The sequence below is a fragment of the Macrotis lagotis genome, chromosome 4, assembly GCF_037893015.1.
Source record: "Macrotis lagotis isolate mMagLag1 chromosome 4, bilby.v1.9.chrom.fasta, whole genome shotgun sequence".
Lineage (NCBI taxonomy): Eukaryota > Metazoa > Chordata > Mammalia > Peramelemorphia > Peramelidae > Macrotis > Macrotis lagotis.
The window spans coordinates 100,324,387-100,347,129 of record NC_133661.1 but is presented as its reverse complement, the minus strand read 5'-3'; the positions used below and the strand labels follow the sequence as shown (position 1 = coordinate 100,347,129).

Here is a 22,743-nt window from a genome sequence, read left to right as displayed (position 1 = left end):
GATTCCTTAATTGAAACCCAGGAACTTGAACTGAGTCAGAATGAAACTAATCCAAATCTCAATACTTTTACCAGTTTTGCCTGAAACAAATCCAAATATTAATGCAACCACCAGATTATAAACCTAACAAATTTTTAACCACTTAGTCTGAACCAGAACAAAGTTTGTTTTTAAGACTGCTAAATCATTGGGCAGCTAGAGAGATAAGCTTAGAATGAAGAAGACTCATTTTCCTGAGTTCAAATCTGATCTGACACTAGCTGTGTGCCGGCTTAGCCCTCTTTAACCCAGCTGGAAATGGCAAACCTAATCACTCCAGTATCTGTGCCAAGAAAACCCCAAACGAGATCACAAAGAGTTGGACATAACAGAAACTGACTGAATGATAGCATTATTAGTAAAGCAAAGTCATCATTAAAATATTTTCTGAAGTGCCAAAGGTATCCTATTAGAAACTTTAATTTCCATTTGAATTCAATGGATATCTCAGACTTTTTAACTCCTTGCATAAAATTACAAACCAGTTTTCTCTCCAGGTTTTTGTTTACATCAGTTTTATAGGATCTGTCATGGAGTTATGGATAATCTTAGGGGTCAGGAAGACACAGATTAGGATACTACTTCAGACTAGTTGCCTTTTGCTCAAGAAACTTCACTGCCTCAAATTCATGATATGTAAATTAGGGATAATATTTATGGTACCGACTGTACACTATGGTCTTGAGGACCAATGAGATCATTTGAGTTGCTTGCAAATCTTAGGACACCAGCTAAATTCCTGCTATTATCACCATTCCACAGAATTTCCAGTATAGAAGTTGGCATCAGTAACCATGAAAAAATGGCATCAGTCCAAAAGATGTTTAAATGCCTACCTGATGAAGTGATGTCCATTATAACCCCTAAAAGAGATTACTTTCTCATTGGCAAAGACTGGTGAGTAGCAGAAGGAAAAAAAAAAAAGATTTCTCATCTATAATTTCTCTACTCTTCCTTTTTAAGGACTACTTAATCTGTGACCAATACAGCAGACAACAAACCCAGATATTATAGTATATATATTTTAAAAATGTTTGTTGAATTGAATTTCATGCCATTTATGAAGAAATTCTGATGGAATTGCTTTGAGAAAACCTAGTGTTCCAACAAAGGGACTCACAAAAAGCTATAAATTAAGCCTTAGTAATTCTCAACTCAGAAGATTCTACCACTTCTTTCAGCAAGCATAGTGAATATGTTACTTATTGATTATGATTATTGGTAAATTGACAGAAAAGTTGGAAACAAGATAAGAAATAGAAAACTGTGGAAACAGAGAGAACTTTAAAGCATTAGGCATCATGAGCAAATTTGATCATGATAAAGTGAAAATAAGATTTCTCTGAAGATTTCATGAAAGCAAATAGAAAATAAGATACGATTTACAGAAATTCAACAAACTTTTTCAGGAACATGATCTCACTTCAAGAGAGGCACAATCTGGGTAGTTTATATAAAAGCAAAGGCAGCTTCAGTACATACCCAAAAACAGAAAAGAAATTAGTGTCTAAAAGAAATATTAAAACATATTATTTGCATTATTTGTGACTTTCCTTCTCATTCATACCCATTTTCCTCAGAGAAACACCACCATCATTCATCTTTAAAAAGGAAGGGATGGGGAAATGAATATGAAGGGAATTCTGGGGCCAGGTACCTATTGAAGAATGGAACCTAATTTCCCTGTTAATGTTCCATGGGTTTTTCTAAATTAAAATAGCAGAGTCCTGGTTCAAAAGAAATCCATCTACTATTGTTCTCCTTTGAAACTTTAATTTCCATCAACAGGAAGACAATTGAAGAGTGGGTGTCCTTCATATCATCATCCTGCCTGGATCTGAAAGTCACCCAACAGAATGTAAAGGTGACTTTGATTTACTAATAATGCAATAGGCCTTCTAAACCTGATCCTCCTCCTCCTCCTCCTCCTCCTCCTCCTCCTCCTCCTCCTCCTCCTCCTCCTTCTTCTTTCTTCTTCTATAGGTATAGGACCCTGTGTTTTTTTCACTGATGATAAGGAGAAATACTTTCACGTTTGCCAATTCAACTAGATTATACACATTACTGGGGAGGAGGGGAGACAAAACAACAAAAAACCTTTTCTTGCTTTCTATATTTGTACTTAGTCATTTCAATTGAATTAACTTTTTTGATTCACTTAATATGGATCTTCATTAACTAATGTTTTTAAAGAAAAATCTACCCTTGACAGGACAGGGAAATGACCCAATCTGGTCCCAATCTGGGGTTTTTGTCCTTTTTTTTTCTGTTCTTTATATATTGAACCTTGACTGGCCTATACCCAAAAGCTTGGATTTTTTTTACTATCTCCTATGTGCCCCTCAGGTTCTACTAGTCCAAATAAAGATATCTATGTTATTTCCCATTAGTGTACCAAGACAGGGACTGAATTTTTTCAAAAGGATTTGCAGCCCAATTCAACAATTATTTACTAAGTGCTTGCTATTCGCAGACAGTGGATTAAATGAGGATAAGAGGCAAAATGAAATAGTCTCTGTCCTCTTGGAGAAAGACCATATAATTGAATGACTTTCCAAGCTCTATACTACTGATAAATGTCTAAGAGCAGAGACAGAGAGATCTATTTTGAACATAGATCTTCCAGACTCCAGGTCAGTATGCTTCCAGTAATCTAAATCTGTAGAATTTAAACTCCTTGAGGGCAAGAATTTTAATTTTTGTCTTCGTATACTTCATCATATAGTAAGTGCCTAATGTACTTATTGAATTAAACTGATGTCACTTGCCTATGACACAGTCCCCATAAGTACCAAGGACTCAAGAACAGCATTATAGTGAAGTTACAGGGCACTAGCATTCCACCCAAAAAAGAATTTACATACACATACACACACACAAATTTTCATTTATAATCAGTTTTAAAAAAAGAAATGACAATATATTTTTCCTTTGATTTTTCTTTAAGGTCCCTTAAGATATGAACATTGCAGTTAGATCTAAAGGGAGTATTTCAGCTCTCTCTCATATTCACGCTGTTTTTATATTTCTAGAATCTAAATATTATAAATCTAGATGTCAGAAACAAGACCAATGTTGTACAACCTCTTGACTCTGAAGGAAACCAGAACATCTATCAAGTCATTCCAGAAATCTATGATGTAAGAAAATAAGTATTTAATCTAATCAAAGGGGAGCTTAAATTTGAATACAGCAACCTCCTGAGCATATTTTCTGTCTGACCTTGGAAGTCATTTCTCTCTCCAAGCCTCAGTTTCCCTATCTATAAAATAAGTTTGAACTAGATCATTTCTAAAGTGCCTTCCTGCTCTCAGTCCAGTGATATTCCTTGATTAACTTGATCTAGCAATCAGGACTGATGAACAAAAGTTCCAGCATATTGATGTTTAAGAAAAATTCAATCCTAGGTTCAATCCTAGGTTCATTTCTTGTTCAGAAGTTTTAAGTTAGCTGAGGGATAATATCTTTATTCACTTTGTTCTTCCTCAGAATATGCAGGAGACAAATTTCCCAGAAGACAAAAGACGCGCTTCCTATCCTGGTCATTCTTCTAGTTCTCCTAATTCACCAGAGGACAAGTCCTGCTCAAGTCTTCCAAGAAACAGTTTCCCAGACATGGTAATTTGTTATTTCTCTCACATTTTTTTTTGCTTAGATGATACTAGACCACTCTTACATGCTTAAGACTTAAATAGATTTTGTTTTTCTTACAGTAAGAGAATTGGAACTTTGTCCCTTTTCCTTGAAATCCTCTCCATTACACAAATGATTCTCCAATTAAATAAAATTTCACTTAAACTTGGTCTACACTTTTAAGATTTTAGAACTTTATTCTTTATTCTATCAAGATCCAAACTTCTCCCTTCAGAATTGAAATATGGCATGGCATTGTAGAAAGGGTATTAGACTGGGCAGTCAAGAAATATTTATATCTGCCCTACTGCTAGCATTAAACTAATAATTTCTCATGTTTGGATCTCATTTTGTGCATTAATAAATAATGTAGTGGATAGATTAGATGACTGTTCTTCCTCTGATTTCTGTGATTTAGATTGCTACTAGGGAAACCTTGTCCAAGAACTGTATCAGTCTCTAAGAATATGGATCTCACTAAAGTGGAAGGCTGCTTGACTTATTTGAAATCCAAAGTCCTTTCTCCTCATGAGGGGCCCCCATTAGAGTATTATAATCTTGGAGGATTGTAAAAAAGAATCCTGATGAAGGTAGAGGCCTACCAATATATACGTGAAAATTGTACTGGCAGTTTCAAGCCTCAAGTGAGAGTTCTTTGATTTTGTTATTAGGTTAAATAAAGACTGTCTACAGTCAACATTGTTAGCCTAAATGTTTTCATGGGACCTCAAAGCCTTTTTCTTTTGTTCTGGAGATCCAAACACAAACTCATTTCTAATGTTGCTGGTACAATATCTTTTTTTCCTCTCTCCTTTGTTAGTGTTTTTTAAATTTCTTTTTTCTCCAATTACAATTTGTGAAAAATTTTGCATTCACTTTTACAAAATTTTGAGATCCATCCAGACTTTTCTCCTTCTTTTCCCTCCTCTTCCTCATCTAAAAATAGTAGTTTGTACATGTACCCACATGTAAAATATATTTGCATCTTAGTCATAGTTGTAGAAGAAGAAACAGATCAAAAGGAAAAATAACAGTGAGAAAGAACAAAGAAATTGAAAAATATGCTTCAATCTACATTCAGAGTCCATTAGTTCTTTATCTGATATGGATAGCATTTTTCTTCATGAGGCTTTTGTATTTTGCCTTGGATCATTGTACTGCTGAGAAGATCTGAGACATTCCAAGTGGATCATCACACAATGTCACTGATACTGTATACATTGTTTTCCTCACTCTGCTCAATTCACTTTGCATCAGTTAGTACAAGTCTTTACAGGTTTTTGAAATCTCCCTAGTCATCATTTCTTATTGCAGAGTAGTATTCCATTACGTTCATATACCACAGCTTGCTCAGTCATTCCCCAATTGATGGACATTGTTACAGAAGACAATTTCTAGGCAGAAATGAAATTAGTTAAGTTCTAATTCTTCCTTTAGAAAATTGGAGTAGTGAATGAGACAGAGAGATAAAGAGAAACCTCTAATATTAAATATGGTTTGTTTAAGTCTAATACTTTGGTATCTGGATTATATTTTGTCTGGGTCCTCACTTTCATTTGCAGAGCTTAGATTCACTTTTTTAAAAACGACACAAAATATTACCATCTCAATTCCTTGATAATGCCTAGATTTCATAGTGTCAGTCACTTTTCTGATTGATTCCCTTCTCTTACCTTACTCAGTCCAATTCTTCCTAGGTGTCAAACTTCACCTTTACTTCTAACAAGACCAATTTTGCTGGAACAATTTCCATGATGCATCTAGAGAGAATAAAGGGTAGAGCATCAGACCTGGAATGGAGACTTGGAGACTTAAGTCTGAATCCTATCTCAGGCACTAGTTGGTTAGCTCTTAGAAAGTCATTGAGGGGCGGCTAGGTGGCGTAGTGGATAAAGCACCGGCCTTGGAGTCAGGAGTAACTGGGTTCAAATCCGGTCTCAGACACTTAATAATTACCGAGCTATGCGGCCTTGGGCAAGCCACTTAACTCCATTTGCCTGGCAAAAAAAAAGTCATTTAGCTTGTCAGCCTAAATTTCCTCATTTGTAAAACAGAGATATTAATTGCACCTACCTCACAGGACAGTTGTAAAGATCAATTGATATAACATGCAAAGCATTTTTCATGTTTTAAAATGCTAAATAAATCATAGTTACTGTTATTATTATTATTATTTTCAAAGAATTGAACTCTCTGTTTCCTTGGATTTTCTCACTCGCCAGCTCTGAGTATAACCAGAGTGAGTGATGCTTCTTATGGAGGCATCTTTCCAAACTAATACTGTTTTCTTTGCTTGGAAGTCCAACTCCCCTCCCCCCTCCCCGACTCCCCATTCATCAAGCACACACTAATGAAGTGTGACATTTCATTTTGTATAATTGGTAGGTCTCCAGATCCTTAGTCTTTTATATGGATTAGATATATTGCATATGCCAAAACAGCTTGTCTCTGATATTCAAGTAAATGGGGAGAGAACTGATGTAGAGTGTATTTGTGTGACTTCCTCCCCAACTTTTAACTTCTAAGATTCCCTCTCTTCTAGAATTAATAAAACTGTATGGAGTTCTTTGTACTTAGGCTCAGTGATTTTAAACTTTCTTGAAGAAATGAGATGTTTATGTTGTTCTTTATGAAGAGCTTGTGTCCACAGTTCAGTGCCACGGTCAGCTTGGGCAATGAATGCATTAAATACCCTCAATACTGCCACCTTCTTCATTTAAGGGCTCTCTAGAGAACATATAGGACCTATTGAAAATCCCTGTCTTGAACCATTGTTCTTGAAAATATTCAACTGCGTCAACCTCCATTTACCTGCCATCTATAATAGTCCTGATTAGTTCAATTCCCTAATAGGAGGAATTTGGGAAGAAAGAGGGAATCATTGTTTCAATCTACACCACTTTGAAGTTCATCATTCCTACTATGGTATAATTAATGCTATGAAATTGCATTGCTATGGAAACAAGAGATGTCCACAAGCAGAATACAAAAAAGGTTTGTTCAGTAGGACACAGAAAGGTTCCCTGCAAATAGTCAACAAGGTAATTACTCCAGCAATGTCTAATAGAAGGAAAGAATGCCAGAAGAGACAGCTCAGCAGTAGATTTTAGTGACTTAGAAAAAAAGATCAGCAAAGAAAATACTCATCCAATCTGACAGTTCCCAATGGCAGAACAAAGCCTGAAGAATGACGAGCATTAGATTCAGAGTCAGCCAATGGTCTATCATATCTTTTATGTGATGCGTAAGTCTGTGCCTCAATTTTGTCATCTAAAAATCGAAAAGACTGAAATAAATAATCTCTCAGTTCAATTTTAGTTCTAACACCCTAAAATTCTGAAACTGCTATTAGAGAAAAACATAAATAGAATGAAAAAGCTTATTTTTATAAAACTATATGTGGTCAGTTGAAAGGTAAGTTTCTTAAGCAAGGGGCAAAGCATTCTGCATATTACTTTAGTAGATCTTTTAATCTTCTCTGATGGAGATAAAAATAAATTTGTTTTGACTTTTCTAGAACAGATTTGCTCTCACTCGATCAGATGCAGTGAAAGTGAAAAAACTTGATTATTTTCCCAAGTCCCAAAGGAAACATGACTTTCTTCTTGAGCAACATCAAATAGAAGGGAATTCTTCAATACTCAACCAATCTTCCCTGATGAGTGATTTAGTTCCCGAGAATCAAGAAGAGATGGAGGAGAATTATTATCTTAGTCCTCGAAGTGTTCTTACCCAGGTACTACTGTCAATCAATTTTACTGAGGGTCAGTAATAAGACTAGCGTTGTATTCGACTCCATGAGAAATGGGAAAAGAGCCTTTAAGAAGTTTTGAATCTAATGGGGTTTAGTCTGGTATAGTGGGTCTAGGATAGAGTTAGAACCACATCTGGATTTTAACCCTGCTTTGCCACTTCCCTTGCTCTGTGATCTTGAGCAAGTCACTCGGTTCCCTCCTTGGTAAAATGGGAATAATAGTATTTGTCCTACTTTTATGGAAAGATTGTATAAGAAGCAAATATGTGAAGTCTATAAAGGGTTATGTAATCATAAAGTACTTTTATAAATTTAGCTCTTAGCTATTATTAGACAAAATGAACCTATCTGAATCATGATATTGGGAAATTTCACTGAAAAGACTAAGTCTATTAAATGTATCTACACATATCCTCTCTCAGTTGTCCAATCTCTGGAGTAGCAGCATCCTCTCTCTGCCCCTTCCCTATGATTGCAGAAGACAAGCTAAGGCTTCCTATATTGGCCTCGATCTCATTCACTTTCCCTTCTTCCACAATCTTGTTCCAGGAATCATGCCTTTTCTGTGATGCATCTTCAGTCTTTTTTCTTTTCTTGCTATTATTTTCCATCCACCTAAAAAATGCTCTGGTGTCTCCAAATCTAAAAAAAAGCCTCTAAATAGAAACTCTTTTCTTTTACCCCATTTAACTACTATTCCATCTCTCTTTCTCTTCACTGCTAAATTTGTTTTTTAAAAAAACAGTCCATTTGATATCTCAACTATCTCACTATACACTTTCTGTTCAAATACTTACAATTTAGATTCTACTCTCTACTAGAAAAGTTTTCATTAAGTTTAATAATGGCCACATTCAATGACATTTTCCCAATCATTCTTTTCCTTGAACTTTCTGTGAAGTTAACTACCACCTCTTACTAGATTCTTTTTTCTTTCTTTGACTACAAAAACATAATACTCTTTTAGTTTTTGAAGTCCCACCCTGTCTCCTTCATTGGCTCTTTGTCCTCTTATGAACTCATGTGGATTTTCTCAAAGTTCTGTCTTCGTTCCATGTCTTTCCTTAATCCCGTCATTTGTAATGGAGTAATATTTTTCTTACCTCTATCCAAGAATTGTTATAAGACTCAAAAGAGATAAGGTACACAAAGTGCTTTATAAATTCTATCTATCATTAACAAAATAAATGCATGTGACCTCATACAACACTTTTGTTGTTCAATTCTGTAATGTTTGTTGGTTGAGAACAAATCAGAATAGGAAAAAAGTTTTAGAAAGAAGTTTATTAAGTCAGGAAGGGATGAGATTTAAATACCTATTTATATATTCTTGTGTTTGGTAATTACTTATTAAAAACCAACTAGTACAATATTCTATACTTATCACTAAAGGGAATACAAAAATGCTCTCATGGATCTTATAATCTAGATGCAGGATATGGCGCACACAAAAATATATTATAACAAAGAAGTATGAAGTAGAGTGAAGGGGCTCAATAGTTGGGGATAATGGTATTAGCAAAAGTGCAAAAGCAAGGAGAAGCCTGATATATGCAAAGAAATAATGAAGAAGTCATAATAGGAGATAAGAGTTAACTTTGGAGGACAGTTGAAAGTACTGTTGAATAAGATAGTGAGGACAAATGAAGGCTTTAAAATTCAAGCAAAATAATTTAGACTTGATGCAATAGGAAACCATGAGACATTGTGTGTGTGTGTGTGTGTGTGTGTGTGTATGTGTGTGTGCAATTACTACTGTTTTTCAAGCCAAAGTCAGATTTGATCCTAACATGTTTGTTGAGTTTACTTCTAGGAGCTAAATTTTGAGGTCTAAGTTTCACTTGTTTCACTAAGTTTCACTAAGTACTAAAAATACTGCATAAATAAATAGCTCATAACAGAAATGAACTCCAAGCAATGGTAAGTGCTCCTTAAGGAGGTATAAGCATAGGAGAGAGTCTGGGCTTTTGTTGATTAGGGATTTTTTGTCCATTCAGATCTTGCCACCATAGCCTTGCTTGCTATTCTCTAGAATGAGATCTTTTGGTTGATTTAATGTGATCTTGTACCTATGTCAAAGGTCATAACAATCATAAATTTTAGAAGGGACAAAGGATCAGAGTGTGAGTGAAGGGCAGATGGTAGAGAGCAGAGTTAAGACTATTCCTAATTGTATGTTTTCAATGGGTAGTTGGACAATGTAATTGCTTCTAATGAAGAAAAAGAATTTGCTGAAGACAAAGAGTTTGCTGAATCCAAAGAACCTAATCTGGTCTCCAAGTCAACTGATCGTCTCTACATGTCAATGAAATCTTGGTATGTATGACAGGTCGATTATAACCTGTAGATTAGTTTTTTTTCTGGAGTAGTTTCTGCTTCAACCTGAAATGAATGTTACCGTCAATCAAGATATCTTCCCAACTTTTTGAATACCTATTATCTCATAATAAGACTTGAGCATTTACCCACAGATGAGCTATAGTGTCATCCTCAGGACATGTTCTCTTTTTCAGGGAAGTTATTTTAGAATCATTTTTTAATTTGGTAATATTCTTTTTGTTCCCACAAGGTAATGAAGTGTGATAAAAAGAATATATGGTTTTTTTAATGGGTCAAATCCCAGATCTGCCACCTATGTAACTTGGAAACTGAACCTCCCCAGATCTCAGGTTCTAATTCTTTAAAATAAGAGGTTCTATCAGAGAACTTCTGTGGTTTCTTTAAAGTCTAAATTTATGACTTGTCCCATACCCAAAATCCATGTAAAGAACTAATTTAGGTTACATGTCCATTTTAGATTAGTTTATTTTATCTGATTCCAGACATGGCTATAACTTTGATGGTTGGATGTGTTTCAAAGTCTTGTTAGTTTTCACTTCACTGATAGCTCTTTGATTCTTTTTCAAACACAGCAGAACTAACTGTATATGACCATGCCAACTCAAGACAGTCTGAGTTTGTTTTAAATAATTATACTCTAGTTTTGATGAAGAGAAATTCCAGCAACCTTTCAATAGCAAAGATGAAGTTCAGGCCTTTCCATCGAACCAGACTGAGGGACTCAACCTGCAGGGGCAAGAGACTAGAAGCAAGCTGTATCATTCATCCAGTAGCGAAGGACCAAAGACCAAGAACCAGGAAAAGGGATTGGTTTCACTCTCCGTTGTACAGCTATCCAGAATAATCAAGTAATGATTTAAGTTCTCAAATTTGTGGTTCATGATTCTAAGAGTGAACAGGGAAATCCTTTTTACTCTGTTGATATCAACCTTAGAATTTAGAGTTCTAAGTCCCCTGAATCTACCAATAAAAGTTACCCAGCTATTTCCCTTACCTATATCACAATGAAGCCCAAATAACTGCTACTTAGAGAAATATAACTATTCTGCTATGGGTGGTGTTTTCTATTTCCATTAAAGTCTTTGAGAGACAGTGTGGCATTTTGGGAAAAGGACTGACCTTGGATTCAAGTCATACTTCTGGCACTACAGGCTAAGTGGCTACAGGCAAGACTTAAACTCTCAGTGATCTGGAAACTTTCTCATCTTCTAGATTTAGAGAGGCTATTAGTCTGCAGTGGAAAAAGAATATCACAGGACTAGTTCTTACTCTGTTAAATAGTCTCAATTCTCATTTGACTAAGACCATTCCCAAGTTAAAACTTTGTATTGTGGGTAATTTGTATGATGTGTTCCCAGATTCAATATTCAAATAATCCTTGGCACTAAAAGTTCTCAAACCTTTACTAAAAACCAAGAAAGGAAATCTTAGAGTCTGTGCATTGTCAATTACTATTTACTGACCTCTCCAGTTTTTACTTTTCCTGCTTTCTTCCCATACTTTAAATATCTAGAAAATATAAATGTATGTATGAAGGAATTCACCAATCTAGCATTATCTTAGCTTCTTTTGCAATGTTAAGACTTCCCCCACTACTTCCATCTCCCCCAAAATAAGTTTAAAAAGTATATATTCTTTTTTAAAATTTTTTAAAAAGAATTTATTTTAAGGCAATGGGGGTTAAGTGACTTACTCAAGGTCACACAGCTAGGTAGTCATTATGTGTCTGAGATCAGATTTGAACTCCAGTCCTCCTGACTCCAGAGCTGGTGGTGCTCTGTCCACTGCGCCACCTAGCCACCCCTAAAAAGCATATATTCTTAATAGTCTGGTGAGTATTTTGTAAATAAGAAACCAGAAAACACTATTTATAATTAGATATTTCATAGGATCATGAATTTAGATCCAGAAGGAATCCTAGAGCTATCGGTCATCTAGTCCAATTCCTTTTTATAGTGGATATTGAGACCTAAAATAGGGTAAATGACTTGCCCAGGGTCACATACCTAATGCTAAAACAGGATTTTATTCAAAACTTTCCTAACTTTAAGTCCCATACACTAACCACTGTACTATCCTACTTTGAAAAGCAATAAGAATAGCAATAACAGCGAACATTTTTATAGTACTTATGTGCTAAGTGTTTTATGATAATTATCTCATTTGATCCTCACAACCCTGAGAGGTAGATGCTATAATTATCTCCATTTAAAGATGAGGAAACTGAGGCAAACAGAAGTTAAGTGATATGCCCTGGGTCACAAAGCTAGTAAGTGCCTGAGGCCACATTTGAACTCAAGTCTTTCTAACTGCAGGCCTAGACTACCTAGCTGCCCCACAATTAGATTCTAAAATCTTACTCCCTTAGTACCATCTGTATGATCTGATTTTAACTAATGTCCTTTCACACAGTAATATACCTGCTGGAAGTCCCCTGGAAGAGGTGGAGGTATTCCTTTCCAAGAACGACATCAACAAATACCTGACACTCACACAAGCTATAGGTTATATATGGTAGGTATGTCTCAGATTTTGGTCATACTGGTGATGGACCTGAGCAGGTTTGAACAATATGGTACCTTCAAATGTTGGGGAACCAATATGGTGGAGATGATTAGACAGGTCTTCAGCAATAATATGAAAGGTCAACCCACAATCACATGGGGAGAAAAGATGGGGGATAAAGGGGAGGAATGAGAATTTACCAAGTACCTCCTATAAGTAAGGACTGTGCAAGGCATTTTACAGATACAGCTCATTAGATCCTAACAATAGGATATAGATGCTATTATAGTGTCTACTTTATAGTTGAGGAAACTGAGACAGATAAAATAGATGTGCCCAGGGTCACACAGGATTTGAACTCAGGTTTTCCTAACTCACCCAGCTTTCGCTATCCACTGTACCTAATATACAGTCAGTTAATGAGAAAGTATGTGGAACTTAAAGAAGTTGGGACTTTGAGACAGAAAAGACTGCCATTTGAATTCCATTTCTGATACTTAATAACTGTGTGAGTCTGGACAAGTTGTTTCTCTTCTTATTTTCCTCAACTATGAAATGAGGGAAATATAACTGTAATACCAATGACACATATGTTAAAAAAAAAACTATGCAAACCTTAAAGTATCACATAAATGTCAGCTATCACTGTGTTAAAATTTAAATACAAGTGTTCTGAATTGAATCAGGCAAATTAAATCACAGGGATCAGGTGGGTAGAAAAGTTAATGTATCTTAATGGCAAACCATTATATAAATATATATATATATAAATAATATATTAATATTACATATAATAAATAAATAATATAAAAAGAGCAATGAAATAAAAACCAAAAGAACCACAAAAATTAAAAGTTTTTTTTTTACTTAGAATAAGCAGATAAGTTTTTAAAAGCTACTTTTTGCCAACAAAACCCCAAATGGGGTTACAAAGAGTTGGACACAACTGAAATGAGGAAACAACATCCACAAGAACCTTAAATCTGGGTGAGGTAGTGAATTCCAGAGCCTAGGCACTTCAGCAAAGGTAAGCAATCATAGTTCTACAGAGATAACTAGTTGAGCATGCTTAATGAAGATTTATCAAGTAAAATAAGTAGGTAGTAGGTAGGGTCCCAAGTCAGGGTAGAATCTGATGGAGAACACATTCCAGGAATATCTGGTACACAAGACAGGAATCTAAACCAAGAAACTGGTTAACAAAACAGGAATATACCTCTCATAGCAAATTTTTATAGTATATATAGTACAAGTAATGTTATTATGTACCTCATACAGATAAAGAAACTGAGACTCAAAGAAAACTTAAGTGTTTTATAATAGGGATGGTGAGAAGTGGAGTTAAAAACTCAAACCCAGCAGCAGCTAGGTGGCACAGTGGATAGAGCGCTGGCCCTGGAGTCAGGAGTACCTGAGTTCAAATTCGGACTCAGACACTTAATAATTACCTAGCTGTGTGGCCTTGGGCAAGCCACTTAACCCCATTGCCTTGCAAAAAAAAAAAAAAACCCAAACCCTGATCCTCTGACTTCTAACCCTCCTTCCACTCATGATTCTGTAGACTTTTCTAACTTTTTCCTATCTTTTCTCACCTCCTCCTCCAACTGGTGAGTTCCCATCAAGAAATTCCATTTGAGAAAGAGACCTGACCAACCCTGCTCACTTTTAACCCACCACCACCACCCCTGCCTCTCTAGATTTTTACATTTTGACTTTGAAAATAGCATGGCTATCTTCCCCCTTTTAATTCCTTTTTATATGCTATCTTCTCCCTTTAGAAAGTAAGTTCTTTAAGGGCAGGAACTGCATTTCTTTACGTATATACCCAACACTTACCTGGCACATTTTAGTACTTATTAGATGATACAATCTGTTGATAGATTAGGCTTATCACTGTATCCAAGTTGAATGCTCTATTTTTCCCTAAAGGGAATGGTAAAAGTCACAAAAACAACAACGATGTGCTACTATTTTCTCTTATACTAAGGTGTTCGTAACCTTTTTTGTATTATGGACCCTTTTAACAGTCCACAGAATATCTGTCTCCATCAAGCAGAATATTTTTAAGTGCATGGAATAAAATACATAGGATTGCAAAAATAAAAAAAAAAACAATTACATTAAAATATAGTATTTGCGGAGAAAATTTTTTTAAGTTCATATAACCCAGATTAAAACCTGTGCTATGGCTTTCAGAGCAATGCTAGATACATGATAAATAAGGGCTCAATAAAAATTTGTTAATTGTTGATTGCCATTATTGGTGGAAAGAGCATTAGACTGGAAGCCTGAAGATAATTTCTAGTTCTGACTTGATGACTAACCATGAGAATTTTTCCTTAGATAAATCACTTCTGTTCTCTGAACCTTACATTCTACCTTCGTAAAATATGGGTGGCATTAAACATGTTCTTCCCTCTTTCTTTGCAGACTGTTGATGGGTGTGGAACACTCCACACACTGTCAGACTTGGTTAATGTTTTAATTTGTTTTGTTGAATCGTTTTTGTTTTCTCTTTTTTTTAATCCTTTATTGAAAAGGATTTCTTGAGAGAAGGGAAAGCATACTCTGGGTAGAGGAGGAGAGGAGGAATATATTCATAAATAAAAATAATGCAAACAATAACAACAATGAGATAAAACCCAAAAGATCAACAAAAATTAAAAAAATTTCTACTTAGAATAAGCAGATAGGTTTTTAAAAGCTACTCAAAATAATTAGCTTAAAATGTAGAAATGAATCTATTTCTAGCTATATACATGTTTAAATTTATTGATTTCTGGGTTAAAAACTCATTTTCTTAATGAGTAGATGAGCTCTTAATTGTCTTCAAGTGTTGAGTCTGTGATTCCAGTACTACCTTGTTATTTAAATGCCAAATAAAATTCCATCTTTTATAGGAAGCTTTTCCTCTTTTAATTCTAATGCCATTCCTCTCTTAATTATTTCTTATTTATATTGCATAGATTGTTGTAGATATTTGTTTGCATGTTGTCTCCCCCTCCTCATTAGATGGGGATCTCTTTGAAGGCAGGGCTTGTCTTTTGCCTCTTTTTGTATCCTCAGCAATTAGCATTAACTGACACATAGTTGGCACTTAATAAATGCTGATTGATCAATCAATTAATGCACAATATAGTGAACTACAGAAGATGTTAATACTACCAACATTATAGGAACAGAACAGAACTAGAGAGAGATGAGTCACATTTATGTTCTGTCCATCTCATGTAGAGTGCATCTTACATTTGTCTTACCTGCCTTTGGCTTTATCTCCCTGCTGCAGTGTGTCTCAGTGGGAAGGTCCCCCACACCTGGGATGTATATTCCATCATGGTGATCGCTTATCAGCTGTGAATGACCTTAAGCCTCATACCCTGGAGGAAGTAGGCTTATTCCTGGACAGATCCTTAAGGAAGGAGGTAAGCTCTATTAAACAATCTGAGTTTGGATAGGACAATAAGAGAAAGAAAGAAAACCAACTAAATAGTATCAGTTTATACTTTTCAAAATTCATTCATAGAGTCAAAGATTTGGAACTAGAAGGGATCTTAGAAGTCACCTCCTTCATTTTTCAGAGGACATTGAAAGTCAGAGAGACTGAGCAAGATGATTAAGGTTATGTAGGACCTTGATAGTAAATTAAAGAGACTGGATTTGACCTCAGGTCTTCTGATTCCAAACCCAGTACTCTTTCAACTGACATTTATATCTATTACCTCATTCTTCATTGATAACTTGTGAGATACAAAGGGTTGTATAAATGAGAAAATGGAGACCCAGGGAGGGTAAGTTCAAACTCATCCTCCGAGTTAGTGGGCAGAGGTTCCCCTAATGTGAGTCTCCTTTTAATACCCCACAATATTTTTGTCCAGTGGTCATACTTATTAGGTCAGTCATAGGTAAGACCTAGGTGCTAAGCAGTAAATTACCACTCTGAGATAACAAGACCAGGATGCTATCCAGAAACCTGAGCCAATCTGGGATCTGAGCCCAAGGAGAAGTGGATGCCAATTTCTCAGCAGAATTGTCCTTCATGTATAAAGGTGATGGCTGTATTCCTGTTAGACCTTTTGGGAAAATGTCTGCAGCTCAGCATATCTTACTCCTCTGTCCCCTGAAACACCACCCCAACTCCAGATCCCTAGGAGCTGGCAGCAGTTATAAATGGCAAGGCCAGCATATTCAGAAAATATATTCACCTATGTGATGATTTAGAAGTCCAGGAAAGTCTCTCACCCTCAAAAATCTCCACCCTGATGCTTAAAATTCCAAAAGCAGCAACTTATCACTTCTTATAAAACATTTCTCTGTTGATAATTTGATTTTAAAATTTATATACAGGGAGGGAAGAAGTGTCTAGGACTTTCTACTTCCCTTCCAATGTTAGCCAAGAAAGGGACATCAGAAAGGCTAATGGCTTCAGATTACAAAGGAGGACCATGTTTTTCAGTTTTGTTCATTTCATGAATTGTCCTGCCCTGAAAATTTACCACTTTCTATCAATGAGCCTCTCCATGCTTAGCTAGACTGGTTCTCAGACAACAGATACATCTCTTGGATTCATACTCAAATCCTTGTAGGTATTTTGGACCTGCCAATATTGTTGATAACATTTGAGAGCCCAAAGTTACCTCCAGGCTATGAGGAGGCATCAGTGTGGGATTTGACCAGAGAAATAACGTCAGCTCATAGATCAAAAGCATTTACATTTTACAAAGCACTTTTCTCAAAAAAGGAGGGACATTTCCATCCCCATTTTTTTAGAGAAAGAAGCAGACTCAGCATGTTAAATTACTCATCTCAAACAAACTAAGGCAGAGTTGGACCCTCAAACTCTCTCTTCTGACTTTTTATCTGGTACTAGTTCTACAGAACCACATTCCTACACTCTAAGCCTTAGCTGAATTTGTCAACTCAGTTTTCTTTCCTAATGCAAGAGACAGAGAAGAAAGGTTAATTGAGAGATGCCCAGAAAGGGGGGTTGATGTTGGAAGAAGGAGAGAGTACAAAAAATGGAGAAAGGTAGAAAGAGGAGAGAAAAAAAGGGACTGAATAAAATGTTTGCCTGTGTTGAACCTGGCTTATCAGGTTTATTTTGAGCCATTTATTTTACTTTTCATGAAATCAGATCCATCTGAATATTGTGAGATCTGCTCACTCACTTGTCTCTATCAGAAAGGCTAAGGCCACCAGAGACCTGTGTCTTCCACAGAAGGGAAAATTCAAGACCCTTGCCTCAGTATGTTTTTTAGGCACCAGTGGATATAATGCTGGGTATATATATGTGTGTGTGTGTGTGTGTGTGTGTGTGTGTATTCATTTCTTTTCCTTTGTCTTATAAGGTAAAATTGACCATCTGCCGGATCCCTGATTCAAATAAATTCCATCCTGTGGCCTCTGGCTACTCTTGAAAAACACCATTTTGGGTAAGGTTGGGGTAGTTACTACCATCTCTCTACAGATAAGTGATGGAAGGAGTTATCATTAAGTATTTCGAATAAGAATGGAGGAAGAGAAGTAAATACTAACATATAAAAAGGATTCTTCAATCACTACTTATAAGAGAAAATGAAAAATTGAAACCACCTTGCAGTTTTACTCACACTTAGCAACTTGGAAAAATGTCAGAAGATGAGAAAGCTGATATTGGATGGGTTGTGGGAAAATGGGCACAATCTCATGTTATCGGAAGAGCTATTAATTGGTCCAGTCATTTTGGAAAGCATTTTATAATTATGTGAAGTGACTAAAATTGCTGTTAGGCACAGACAATAAAGTAATCAGGAATAAAAACAAAGTCCCTTTATTTGCCTAAATTAATAGCAACATTTTTATATGTGGTAACCAAAAACTGGAAACAGAGTAGATGTCCACTTATCAGAGAATGACTAAACAAAAGTTGACAAGTGAACATATGGAATATTACTATGCTATAAGAAATAATTAACACCCTGAATGCAAAGATGCATGAATAAACTTGAATAAACTGATTCAAAGTGAAGTAAGTAGAACCAAGAAACCATGTACACAATGACTATAACACTGTAAATAGAAAGAACAACAACAGCAACAAAAAATCAAAACAATGCTTTATAACAAGCCCACCTTCTTGGGCTCCTTTGTTAAGATGTAGGATCATAGATATGGAACACCACATATAACATCAATTTTTTTTGAAAATTGGTTGGTTTCAGTGAACTACTTTTCTTTTTATCTTTAGAAAAACTTCTTTATTATAAGGGATGGTTCTGTGGGAGGTGACAAGAAGAACGATGCAGTGAGAAATGTTGGAGATGCAAAAACCAAAGATATCAATACAAAAAATTTGTTAAAGAATCAAAATAGTACTTACATGTGACCAAGATGGATATGGGTGGGCAAAAGGCTTAATAAGGATAGAACTTATTGAAAGAACTTCTGTAATTTGATCTTAACAGAAAAGACCCAAGGGAAATGAATCCATCCCCTAGTCAGTTTTCAAATTGATCTTTATTAGTGTTGCAAAAACCTAGAGAGAAGAATGGGATTGACACTGTTAAAAGTTGCAGAGATGCCAAGAATAAGGACTGAGAAAAGATCATTGGACTAAGAACTGCATTCCAGGAGATACTGAATGAGTCACTTAAGGCCTTTGACCTATAGCTTCCACATCTATAATATGGAAATAATAATTACTTCCCCTACAGGAACTAATTGATGCAATGAATAGAACTCTGGACTTGGGATCAAGAAGACTCATCTTCATGAGTTGAAATCAGGACTCAGATACTTATTAACTTAGTGACCTTGGACAAGTCATTTAATCTTGTTTATCTCAGTTTCCTCATTTGTAAAATAATGAAGAAGGAAATGGCAAACCACTTCAATATCTCTGCCAAGAAAACCCCCAATGGAGTCATAAAGATACAGACATAGCTGAAAACAACTAAACAATAAAAAAACAAAGAACAATAAATTTTTTTATGCTTTAATACTTAATTTGTATTACATTTTGTATATATTGAAATATTTTGCACAATTTTATTTTCATAGTCCATATCAATACTTTTATGCCTTCATTGAATTTACCTATTTATTTCATTCATCAGATATTTACTGAGCACCTATTAGGTACAAAACACTGTTCTAGGCGCTCTAAGCGATAAAAGGTAAATAGAGCCTTGGATCTAGAGTTGGAAGATCTGCATTCAAGTACCACCTCTGTCACTTGTACCTGTATGACCTGGGTGAAGTCACTTAATCTGTCCAGTCCTCAGTTTCCTCATCGATAAGAGTTTTAACAAGGATTCTAGGTTTAGAGTTGGTGGGGACCTGGCATATGGGGACCTATCATGTTCATCTTCATTATTTTACAAATGAGATATTCAAACTGAGACCCAGATAGGCTAAAGGATTTGCCCAAGATCATACAAGTACGAGGAATTGAACCCAGGTCCTCAGGATCAGCCTTTAAATCCCAACTCTGGTGCTAACTACCGAATGTCCCTGGACAGGTCACTTCAACTCTGAGGACCTGTTTTTTTCCAACTATAGAAGAAAGGTATTGACCTCTAAGGGTCACTTATAGCTCTAAATTCTCTGACTTTCCTATTTAACGGGTATCTAGTCTAAAATGTTTTTCAAAGAAAAACCCCCCAATTTTGCAGCAATTCCTTCTTTTGTATCCTGTCATGATAACCCCATGTTGTCAGTTACCATGATACTGTTCACTGGTCAGGGCAGGAAGAGAAGGTGCCATGGAGACAGATTGGCCTGGATTAATTTATTGTCTTAGAGGCACAGAAAAATATTTTGTAAGTCAAAACAGTTTTAGGTCACATCCTCCAAGGGCTATCTTGCTACATAAGGACTGAAAAAATATATATGATTTCTAATCTTTAAAACTCTGAAAGCATTAGCTAATTCATTCTGTGAGGCAGAAAGAACAATATCCCATTTCACAGTTAAGAAAAATAAGGTTAATCAGGAAAGTAATCATACATTTAAAGAGCTGGACAAGTCCTTGGAGATCATCCACCCTAATTTTCTCATTTTATTAATGATGGAATTGAGGTCCAGAGAGGAGAAGTAATCACACTGCTTGTGAGTTGTATGACCACTGGCCAGACACATGGTCACACAGTAGAGGTTGTCTAAGGTCATGGAAAGAACATGGATTTTAGAATAAGAGATCTGGGTTTGAAGCCCGGTTCAACAGTTTACTACCCTGTGTCATTTCTGAAACTCCCTCAGTTTCTTCCTCTGTAAAATAAATATTGGTTAGTTTAGTCATTTCTTTCATGGCTGAGTGTGACCTTTTCATTTTAGGGTTTCTTTTTTTTTTTTAGCAAAAATACTGGAGAAATTTGCCATATCCACCAGCTCATTTTACAGATAAGGAAACTGAGGCAAACAGGGTTAAATGACTTGGCCAGTGTCATATAGCTAATAAATGTCTGAAATCAGATTTAACTTTAGGTCTTCCTAATTTCAGGTCCAGGGCTTTATCCACTGTGCTACCAGAGCATGACTAAAGACTTTTCTGACTCACACTATTTGTCATGCCTACTTCTGAAGAGAATCAAGGAACACTGGTTATGACAAACATCAAATTCTCTGACTTTCAAGTCAGACGACACAAAATGAAACTTATCATAGTTTAACAACAGGGAACTACTGGTTGTCGATATGAAACCTATTTCCAAATGAGTTGTTTTAGTAAAGTCAGACCCCATGTGAGAGCAGAGATAAAAATCAATGCCAAATAAGAAGAAAAAATGAAAATGAGAATATATGAGTGTGTGGAAACTCCAATTTATTTCCCAATCTATGATATGCAGTTAGATAGACAACCCACAGAGCTGATCTAGCAGTACATATGTTTTAGACAAACACTACATGTGTTCATGAGCTGGGCCCAGAATTGAACAGGAGGAGAGTGGGAAGGATTGCCTTTGGAAAAATGCACAGAGCTTTTAATTACTGAAAGCTTCTTCCTTAAATAAAAGTTCATCTTTGGGAAAAAAACAACAATATTCCTCCAGTGATGCCATAGGGATGCAAGTCATGGAATTGTTTATAGAATATCATGAAATGTTCCTAAAGAATTAAAGTTGAAGACTTCCCAAAGTGGAACAGACAGATGCATGCTGGGTGTGAGTAGAATGCAGTGGCTAGAATGTTAGGCCAAATCTGCTGGAATTCAATAGAGATAAGTGTAAAGTCTTATGCATGTCTTAAAAATAAACAAACAAATCTTAATGTGTAGAATATGAAGGAGACATAACCAGAAAATGTTTTATCTGTAAAGAATCTAGGATTCTTAATGGACCATAAACTCAGTACAAGTCAATTTAGATATGACATACAAAAAAACTAATGTGATCTTAGACCAAATTAAGGGAAACATGTAATCCAGAAAAAGGAGAGAATAATTCTCTTTCATTGTTCCCTCATCTGTCCACATCTGGAATGTGTTACCTTGGGGTACTATAATTTAGGAAGGATATTGATTAGTTTGAGCATATCTAAAGAGTTCTTGATCCTTTTGTGTCACGAATCCCATTGGAAGTTTGGTGAAGTCCATGGACTTCTTTGAATGACATTTTAAATGCTAAATACATAGGATTAAAAAGGAAATCAATTATATTGAAATAAAGTTACTTTTCCCCATCTATATTCCTTGGGCCTCCTAAAAATATATCCACAGACCTCTTAGGAGTTCATTCCAAGTTAAGACCCCTGGTCTAAAGGAAGACAATCAAGATGGCAAAGTGCCTTGAGCTCATGCTGGTTGAGGATTGGTTTAACTGGAGAAGAAGAGCTTTAGCAAAAACATGATATTGGTTTTTAAGTATTTGAAGAAATATCATGAGAAAGAGTGATTAAATTTATTTCTGCTTGATCCCAGAAGATGGAATAGATAGAGTTTTCAGAAAGGCAAATTTTGTCTTGGTTTAAAGGAAAATTTTCTGACAATTAGAGCTGTTCATTAAGTTGAATTGCAGTCTTCTACTAAATTCTGGATCACCATTGGTGGGTAATGTTATAGAAGAGATTCAGCCAGATACAGATTAGACTGGATAACCCTTGAGATGTTGTCCAACTCAGATATTAGGTTTTGGGAAATAGTTTTTGTTTGTTATCATTTGTTTTTAGGCTGGGGAAATCTGAATACATCTGAAGGTAAAGATAAAGGAGCCATTAGAGAGAGAGAGACTGAAAATAAGAGAGGGTATGAGCAAAATCCTAGAAGGGATAAGAAAAGAGGACACAAAGGGAGATGTTTAGTCTTGACAAGGAAGAGGGCTATCCTATTGCTCTGAGTTTGGGAGAAGCAGGAGAGCATAAATGAAGAGCTTTAAGTCATATGGAAGGGAAAATAAGGAAACTTCAAAGCTTACTGGTAAAGGCAGAAATGGGTTCATGTTGGTTTGAGTAGGAATGAAGTTCAGAGCTTGAGGAGAGAGATGGTTTGAAATATCTAGTTC

General features: G+C 35.7%; 1 protein-coding gene and 1 long non-coding RNA gene across 3 annotated transcripts in view; one reads left to right on the top strand and one right to left on the bottom strand.

Annotated features, from left to right (window-relative positions):
- The window catches only part of LOC141521270 (uncharacterized), a 66,213-nt gene extending 50,529 nt beyond the window's left edge, over nucleotides 1-15,684 (bottom strand). The window contains exons 1-2 of the long non-coding RNA XR_012477878.1: nucleotides 15,529-15,684; nucleotides 5,346-5,432 (exon numbers count right to left, since the gene is read on the bottom strand). This is a non-coding gene — a long non-coding RNA (uncharacterized LOC141521270). The remainder of the gene's footprint in view (nucleotides 1-5,345; nucleotides 5,433-15,528) is intronic.
- Nucleotides 1-21,220, top strand: part of PLEKHS1 (pleckstrin homology domain containing S1) — a 30,003-nt gene extending 8,783 nt beyond the window's left edge. Inside the window, exons 5-15 of one of the 2 annotated variants that reach the window (XM_074233645.1) lie at nucleotides 802-936; nucleotides 1,828-1,903; nucleotides 3,072-3,179; nucleotides 3,529-3,657; nucleotides 7,190-7,408; nucleotides 9,618-9,742; nucleotides 10,408-10,614; nucleotides 12,179-12,280; nucleotides 15,558-15,693; nucleotides 17,617-17,700; nucleotides 18,961-21,220. In XM_074233645.1, coding sequence (XP_074089746.1) covers nucleotides 802-936; nucleotides 1,828-1,903; nucleotides 3,072-3,179; nucleotides 3,529-3,657; nucleotides 7,190-7,408; nucleotides 9,618-9,742; nucleotides 10,408-10,614; nucleotides 12,179-12,280; nucleotides 15,558-15,693; nucleotides 17,617-17,685 — 1,306 coding nt within the window. In that variant the 3' untranslated portion in view covers nucleotides 17,686-17,700; nucleotides 18,961-21,220. The remainder of the gene's footprint in view (nucleotides 1-801; nucleotides 937-1,827; nucleotides 1,904-3,071; nucleotides 3,180-3,528; nucleotides 3,658-7,189; nucleotides 7,409-9,617; nucleotides 9,743-10,407; nucleotides 10,615-12,178; nucleotides 12,281-15,557; nucleotides 15,694-17,616; nucleotides 17,701-18,960) is intronic. The other variant, XM_074233646.1, reaches the window with a different exon arrangement.
- The last annotated feature ends 1,523 nt before the right edge of the window (nucleotides 21,221-22,743 follow it).